The following is an 8240-nucleotide window of genomic DNA, read 5'->3' as shown; positions in this document are numbered from 1 at the left end:
GCGGGCGCGGCGGCGAGCGGAGCCGGGCAGAGCCGCGCCGCGCCGCGCCGCGCTAGCCCTAGCTCCGGCCTCGACCGCAAAGATGTTGGACCCGTCGTCCAGCGAGGAGGAGTCGGAAGAGCTGGTGGAGGAGGAGAGCGGCAAGGAGCCGCTGGCTCCCACCGCCGCTCGCCTCTCGCCGAGCCGCCCCGGCGAGAGCCCCGGCCCCGGCCCCGGAGGAGGCGGCGGCGGCGGCGGAGGGCTGCAGCCGGGCGGGCGCGCCGGGGGAGCGGCTCGGCCCGCCAGCCCCAGCCCGTCGGTGGCCAGCGAGAAGGAGAAGGATGAGCTGGAGCGGCTGCAGCGCGAGGAGGAGGAGAGGAAGAGGAAGCTGCAGCTCTACGTCTTCGTCATGCGCTGCATCGCCTACCCCTTCAACGCCAAGCAGCCCACCGACATGGCCCGCCGGCAGCAGAAGGTACCGCGGTGCTGCCCTGCCCTCTTCGTCCTCCTGCGCCCTTCGCGGCGCTGTGTCCCCGCCGCCCCCTGCCCTCCGGCTCTCCTTGCCGCCCCCTGCCCGCTCCCGGCCCCGACGCCCCCCGGGCGCCCCAAGGGCAGTCCCGGCGCGGGGCGCCTTGGCCCCCTATGGGCCCCGTCCCGGTGGCGGCTCCGCTGCCGCCCAGACACCGCTCCTGGTTATGCAATATGGGAATTGGGGATGTCCGGGATTTTGGCCAGCTGGAGGTTGTTGAAAGGAGACAAATAGCGTTTATGGCGTGCGCCTTGTCCTCCTCCAAAGGGAGTCTGCAAGTTTGCACTTACTGCAAAGTTCCTTTCTTTGGGAGTTGACTTAAGGAGTTGCAGAGCCTCCTTCCAACTTCTCCCAACGTGTGCTCCCCAGTTCCTTGGCAAAGCGCGACAGCAGGGCTTTGCCACAGAACGGCGGCTGCGATGTCCTCTCTGCGTGTGTCATGGTGGCACCCAGCTGTGCCGGGAGCCCCTCATTTGGGCACTGGGGCTGGCACAGGGCTGGCTGTGCTCATCAGTATAGACACGAAGTTTCTGCAGCACAGGGACGCAGACATATTCCAGCAAACACAGCCCATTCTCCTTTGTGGTGGGACACAGCTCAGAGTTGGTCGGCAGTTGTTTATTTCTGGTTTTAGCTGAGTTTCATAGGTGGCCTTTGTAGTCTTGGTAGCATCCTGCCTCCACAAATGACCTTTATACCCAGGGAAACTCCTGGATGTATCGATGGGAATGACATTCATTCAGCTCTGCTACACCAGAGGACTATTATTAGTCATTGCAACATACGGAGGTAGGGAAGTGTATCCGTTCTGCACGTAAAGGCAGTATAGGACAATCTGGTGCTGCTGGAAGGTTGATGATCTGCTTTGTGAGAAGGAAGCATGTGGCTGAAGATAAGACAAGGTTTAGAGAGTTTTTGATACGTGTTTTTTGCTCACAACTCTTTTTTCAGTAAGTTGTGGATTTTCAAAGTCATCTTGACTTTTGTTTTCTACCTAACTTCTTCAAGCTAGGAGAATGTAATGGAATTTATGTAATTCCTCATCTTGGAGGAATCTGAGCAAACAAACCCAGCAGCTGTTCCTCACGTGAAAGTGAACTGAGGACAGAAAGGAGTTTTTCCAAAAGCAGCATCTGTTGGTGTGGGGTGTAAGGCTGGGAAGGAGGGTGAGACGCAGCTGTGAGGTCAGTGCTGTGCAGAGACAGGAAGGGGTGGGAGACAGGGCAGGGATGTGCAGGTGGAACAAAGAAATGGGAAAATTGATGACCTGACAGCAGACTCAAAGGAATGGAGAGGGTGTGTAGGACCTGGGGAGAAAATAATCTGTTCTATGTGGTGTATGGGAAACATGCTCGGCTTCTTTATAGAATGCAGCTCAAATAGATGTCTCACAGGGGCCTAGCATCTTCCCACAAACTTGGTCCTTAAATGGAGTTTGGAAAGCTAAATTTAACTTGACAACACATGTCAAACTGAATTCAGCCTTTTAAAGGTGATTTCACTCTGGGTTTTCTTCTCCTGTATGTTCCCATATTCAGCTGTCACAGCTTCCTGGGAGTAAATCCTTGTCCATGTTCCTAAGCCTGACTCCTGCTGAAGTCATTCAGAGCACTGACAGAGCTCCTTATGGGCTCCGTGTGATTGCTGCTTTCCTCTCTCTTTTGACTTTCCTGCCAAAACCCCATCCCTCTGTTCCCAGCCTGCAGGAGACCCCAGGGTGACTTGTGTGGGACTCCTTCCCCTTTTAGCACAGAGTTTTGTTGGGGAGGTTCTGCTGGGTTTAGTCTTTGTAATGAGAACTTTGTGTATTGCTGCAAATCCAATAGCACTGCAAATAGCAGATTGCTGCATCCTGCTGAGCTACTTGGTGCTGCTGAGTCCACTTTGTAGCTTCCTTCTCCATCTCAGTGATGGGAGAGAGGGCAATTGGTTTTGTTGTAAGTGATGCAAATGCAACCAGGATGGAAATAGCAGCTTTGCTGCATATCACTCAGTGGAGCTTGTTTGGGTCCTTCTGAAAGCCTGCAGGTGGTGTCAGGTGTGCTAGCAAAATAGCAAAGAGCTTAAGCTTGTGCTCTGCTGAACAGTGACCGATTTAAGCACTGTGCTTAGTGCAGAGCAGGTATGTGGGGTCAAACTCTCTTAAACGTGTGACAGTGCATCATAAAATACAGTCTTTCTGCCTTTTTGGCATGCGTACAGGTGCTGCAACGGTTAGGATCTTAGTAAAGTGAACACAGCCTTCTAAATAATCACGTATTTCTTCATTCTCCTGGGTTGACTTGTTGCTCTCATCCTGTTTTTGCACAAGTTCTCTCTTCAAACCACTGATGTGTCGTCGTGGGATTGCTGTGATTCAGGTGGTGGTGTGGTGGGACTTGTTGGGGGAGCTGGGACTGTGTGGTCAGGTGCTGCTCTGCTGGACCTGGGGAGATGTCAGAGCTGTGGGGTGTGCAGCTCTGCAGCCAGGAGAGGAAAGCAGCTGATATACTCTTCTTGCTTTCTGTCTGTTCCTTCGTTGCTCCTTAGCAGCACAGAGAACAGAACCACGGGTGTTGTGCTCAGCGAATTGTCTGGAATCCACAGAAAATGATTGTTTTCAGTTAAAACACTTATCATTTATTTTGCCAGTTCCTTATCTTAATTTAATTCTAGCCGATATTAAATATTTGCCATAGTTTGGCTATTTATGTGCTTGCAGCTGATTGAATCGGGAAGCAGGTAATTAAATGGGCTGGAAGCTTGGTCTTCGGCTGTTGTAAAACTTTGCAGCTCCTGATCTGGACCAATGATTCAGTTATTCAATCTCTCAGGCCAGAGATGTTATGAACTGACAGAGGGGAGGACTCATCTGATCATGCAACCCCTGCTAAAGCCCATTGTTTGCAGAAAGTATAATTTACAGCCTTGCTCTGCATAGTCTAGACACACTACTCTCCCTGAAGCACTTTGCCTCTTGCACAGTTTGTAATTCCTTCTGACAAGTCGTGAGTCACTCATGCTCAGTTCACCTAAGTGGGAAGTGGTCTTCAAGTCATTTCCATATGTATTTCTTTTGCTAGCTGAAGAAGTAATTAATTTTTAGTGCGGTTCAGCAATAGGAACCCGGGCATCACAGCACTGGAACTAGCAGTGTATGAATACAACCCCTTGTTAGCTGCTGCCAGTACTTTAATCCAGAGGAGTGCAAGGTAAGCATCCTGCTTACGTTTAGTTATGTATATGTGATTAATATGTGAAGCTTAATAGATATGGTATGATCAATAAAGCTGTTGCTCAGTTGGTGTCAACATCAGTTCTGCCAGTGGCTTTGGCAGCACCAGGATTTCAGCCTCAGAGTGATCTCTGCTGTAGTATGTCTCCAAAAATCTAGGTTAATTGGAACAATGAGTTCAGGAGAGGGGACCTGTCACCCAGTGGGATGGGTGGAACCCTGCCAGGTGGGTTTTGTTCCCAGCTCTCTTTCCTCCTGGGAGCAGAGGTAGAAGGGAAGGTGGCCTCATTCCCTGCTCTAGGACAGCCTGGAGCACACAGGAGGGAAAGCAGAGCTTAGGAGACTTCCTCTGCCTTGCCTGGCTGTTCTTCTGGGTCGGGTGGGCATCGTTATGAGCACCACCTGTAAGTGCTGTCATTGAGTTTGCTGTGTGTGTGTGTGTGTGTGCAGTTGTTGGTTGAGAAAGTGCTTTTAGTGACCATACTCTGCACTGTCTGCCTGTGATTCAGGCTGATAAACAAGTCAGACCTTTCCTCAAATTTAAACACCTGAATCAAAATGTCTTACAAGTGTTTATTCAGTTTGGGGTAAGCCATGCAGTGCTCACAGTTACCGTGGGTCAAAGCCTGCCTGTCTCAGAGCAGGATGGGGAGCTTGGACTTCCAGCAGCGTGACAAATACAGGCTACCTGATCATGACCCATCGCTACGGGATGCACCATGAGCTGTGTAGTTCAGCTGACACAAGAGTGGGTGGAAAGCTGCCTCCACACACAAGTCGTGACTCTCAAGCCCTGTGCTCCATCCTGCAGACCAGAGAGGTCTGTCCACACCCAGGTGTTAGCGGCTTAACTTAATGAAACCTAGATTCAGTCATGCTCCAGGATTAGTTTTGCTTAGTTTGCTGCCTTTAGCAGGACTTGGGGTTGATGTGACCATGTGTTGTACAAGCACTCTGGCAAAATAGGATTGCATGCCAATTGTCCCACAATGGCCACTCGAGCTGGTTTAGGGTGATGTTCTCCCAAGGACAGGACACTGATTGCCTTCAGAATAGGATGAGACAGTCTACGGGTGCTAGACTGCGTGTTCCACCTCTGATCCTTTTTTAAGTGGGATTTTCAGCCAGATGCAATGATCTAGGACAAGTGTCTGTGGGTATGAACTGAATCTGGTCCTGTACCTGCATGGAGCAGCATATCTTCTGCTTGGGCAGGGATCCTGAGGGAGTAGCTTGGTTGACTTGGTTAACTGCTTGGCAGTTGAGGGGGGAAAAAAGGGCTATTTGTTAAGAAATGGCTTATAGAAATCCATCCAGTCTCACAAGATCTGGGCTGATGCCTTATGAACTGCATCGTGTCAGCTATGACTTCTGAATTTGATCCTGAATACACACAGAGCTGGATTGGACGGTGCTGGGAGTGTGTGGATTCTGTAAGTTAGTACAAAAGTTTGTTAGCTGTGAGATATGTTTGCAACTGATTAGGCATACAGGGTGTGCTTATGCCTGCAGGGGAATTCAGTGGGGAATTTACCATGTTCCCCACTGTACCCAGGTGATTCTACTTGGCATTGTCTGAGCTTGGAAGCAAGCTGCTCTCGCAGCTGAGGTCCCACCAGCTAATTGCTTCTACAGTGGGAAGGGTTTGCTGCTCTTCTGTCTGGATAGAAGAGTCTTAGGTACTGGGGTGTAATGTGAGAATCACACAAGCTGAAAATCAAGCCAAAGGGAAATTTCTCTGAGGTGCTACATATCCTTTCCTGGTTCAGCTTTGTGTGTTGCCAGCACGGAGCTGTCAAGGCCTCAAGCTTTACCTTCCATCTTAGCTGACTGCTCCCACCCTTGTAATCAGAGATTACAGACTCATTGCTGCCTCGGAAGGAAGCTAATGGGGTGACGCAGCAGGAACCAGCTGCCTCGCTACCTGCATGGTGACGATGCAAGGATGAAGGAAGGACACTGAGCACTGCTTCAGCTGCAGCTGTACTGCTGGGCTCAGCAGTGCGGGGTGCCCCCAGCCCACCCTCTGCCAGCTGGGCCTCCAGGCAGGGCCCATCTGCTGATGGTAGCTGGGGATGTGCAGCTGCTGGAGCAGCAAGGGTTGTTTTGGTGTGTGGCCAAGGCCTAGCTGGAGATAGGGCTGTGCAGATAGCGTGTGTGTTCCCAGGTGGGAGCTTGTGTGGAAGGGTGAGGGGGGCTGGAGGAAGATAACCAGGGAGAAGAGATCACTTTACACCTCCATTTCTAAGGCTATTCTGCATCTCTGCTGCTTTTATTTCCAGTTCCTCAAGCTCAGACCTCTGAAGCCTCCCATTGCAAAGCTCGTGCTTGATGCGTGTTTCATGCAGAGAGATATGTGATAGATTTTTTTCTGTAATCTCCTTTCTGTAAACTCTCCTCTGTCAGGTTCTGTTTCAGACCAGAATTTTTCTGTCTGTAAAGGAGTCACCCCAAAAGTGAATCAGATCCTGCTGAGTGGGACAGTCTTCCCATCCCCTATTTATAGTTCATGCAATTATCCTCCATGCATCTCGGAACTCTAATTGCCTTTTTATTGCTGTTTAGCAGTGTGTTACAGGTTTTTGAATGCTCATGCCTTGTTTTCTCATTAGCTCTATTTATTCCTCCTCTGGCTCCCTTCCTCAACCTCATCAAATTTAGCATCTTCTCCTTGCCTTCAGGGCCTTGTGCGACTGCCACTTCTCTCTTCTGTTCCCGTGTCCTGTCTCATGTTGCAGCTCTAGATGCTCTGTGTGGTATTGCTACAGCACTCCATTGGGGCTGTCCCAGCAAGGGGCTCCTTTGTTGGGTGAGATGGCTTGGATAAGATGTGCTGGTGTCTGCTATGGGAGCTGCCTTGTGTCAGGCAGGGCTCCTCAGTGCAGCTCTGGCAATTAGTGGCAGGTAAACGATGCAGGCTGCCTATGCTTTTAGGGTTCTGGTGGGAAACTGTGTTCTTCCAAAGCACTTTTTATGCTGGAGGGTGCCATGCTGTGGTGACACCAGCTCTGTCCCCATGGTGCTGATTTGTTGGTGTCACAGGTGCTGCGAATCAGCCGTGCTCTCCTGGGACCTTTGCAACCACACATACACAGGGCTGCTGCATCACGAGCTGTTCCTGTGCATTCTGGCCTCTACAAAGCCATGTGTGTTGGGCTGAGAACACACAACTACTGTTACTGGGGTTTCTTTATTAGTGATTTTCTCTCTGATGGCTAAAATAGATGTGGGCTTTGTGCTTGTATGGCACCTGGCACACTGCATCTGTACCTGGGAGCCAGCAGTAGCCTGGGTTTGTCTCATGTTGTCCCAGAGTTCAAAGTCCTTTCTATTGTTATTTGCTCTATGATTTAGCCGTGTTGTATGGCATTTCCATAGCTTGAATTAATTTAATTATCCCCTGAGGTGCTTGCTTGCTCACAGTTGTCCAGGACTTTGTTGACCTCCTCTTGTGTATTGAGGAGCCCACACGACTCTGAATCATCAGTAAACGTAATCGTGGTGTTTGATGTTTGCTCCATGCTATATACAGTAAATAAACCTGGCCTTAATACCAGTCTGTGCCTCCCCTGTAGGCGCCTACTTTGTTCCCAACTGCATACAGCCCAGGCACTCTATCCTAATAGCATTCCTATTGACTGGAGAGATTAATATTTCATGTGAAATTGTACCAAAAGCTTTCTCAGCCTATAGGTACGTTGTGCCCTCAGCACACCTATTAAGCATGATGTCAGCTCTGCAAAGATTGAGTGTCACAGGCTTGGCTCACCAGCCTGTGGCTCTCTGCAGCTCACCAGTAAGGTGGCCCAAACTGTGTGGCAGTTTCCTGAGCTGCTCAGCAAGGTGCTGTTTCTTGATCTGCCATCGATAAAATGTTTTGTTTTTTTTTTCCTCCTGTGTTGAGTGCTGTGGGCTCATGGGGTGCTGCAGTAATTGTTTAGGGCAGGATGCGAGAGAGGACCAGACCCATTGCTCCAGTTCAGGCACTGAATATCCATGGGTTGCCCCCTCTGTAACTGCATGTTTCCTTCCCACAGCCTGCACAGCTGCTTCCTCTTCTAATAAGGCAGTTAATAGTCTTGCATAATTCATGCTTACAAGTTGTACACACTTGCTGATAAAAAGAGCTGATGTTTAATTTACACACGTGGGGTGTCATGTAGACCTGGCTACATGAGCCATGCTGAGATGGAAGCGAGATGGCAGTGAGGTGTGAAGGGCAGGTCCTGGCTGCTGCTCTCCCCTGGCTTTGCAGAGCACGGCGGGGCTCTGCCTCTCTGTGTGTGGATGCACCACGTGCTGACTGCCCTTGTTTCTGGTTCTTGGCATGAGCTGCACCGCATCCTGGCCTCCAGATGTTTGTCCTGTGGCACACGGCTCAGCTGGCTGCAGGACAGCCCACGTGAGACCAGCCGCAGAGGGGCTGTCAAAGTGGTGGAGCAGCTCAGCTGCTTAAACCCACACGAGCAGAAGAGCAAGGCCCCCAGTTCCATTCTGTCCGCTGAAAGCACAAGATTC

At 50.6% G+C, this 8240-nt stretch overlaps 1 protein-coding gene across 2 annotated transcripts in view; it reads left to right on the top strand.

Moving 5' to 3' along the window:
- The first annotated feature begins 82 nt into the window (after positions 1 to 82).
- The window catches only part of CADPS (calcium dependent secretion activator), a 173426-nt gene continuing 165268 nt past the window's right edge, over positions 83 to 8240 (top strand). For both annotated transcript variants that reach the window (XM_042880802.1, XM_042880801.1), the window contains exon 1: positions 83 to 454. In XM_042880802.1, coding sequence (XP_042736736.1) covers positions 83 to 454 — 372 coding nt within the window. The remainder of the gene's footprint in view (positions 455 to 8240) is intronic.

Source organism: Lagopus leucura, unplaced genomic scaffold (assembly GCF_019238085.1).
Source record: "Lagopus leucura isolate 7727_CA_CO unplaced genomic scaffold, USGS_WTPT01 Super-Scaffold_100028, whole genome shotgun sequence".
Lineage (NCBI taxonomy): Eukaryota > Metazoa > Chordata > Aves > Galliformes > Phasianidae > Lagopus > Lagopus leucura.
This window is presented reverse-complemented; position numbering and strand designations above follow the sequence as displayed.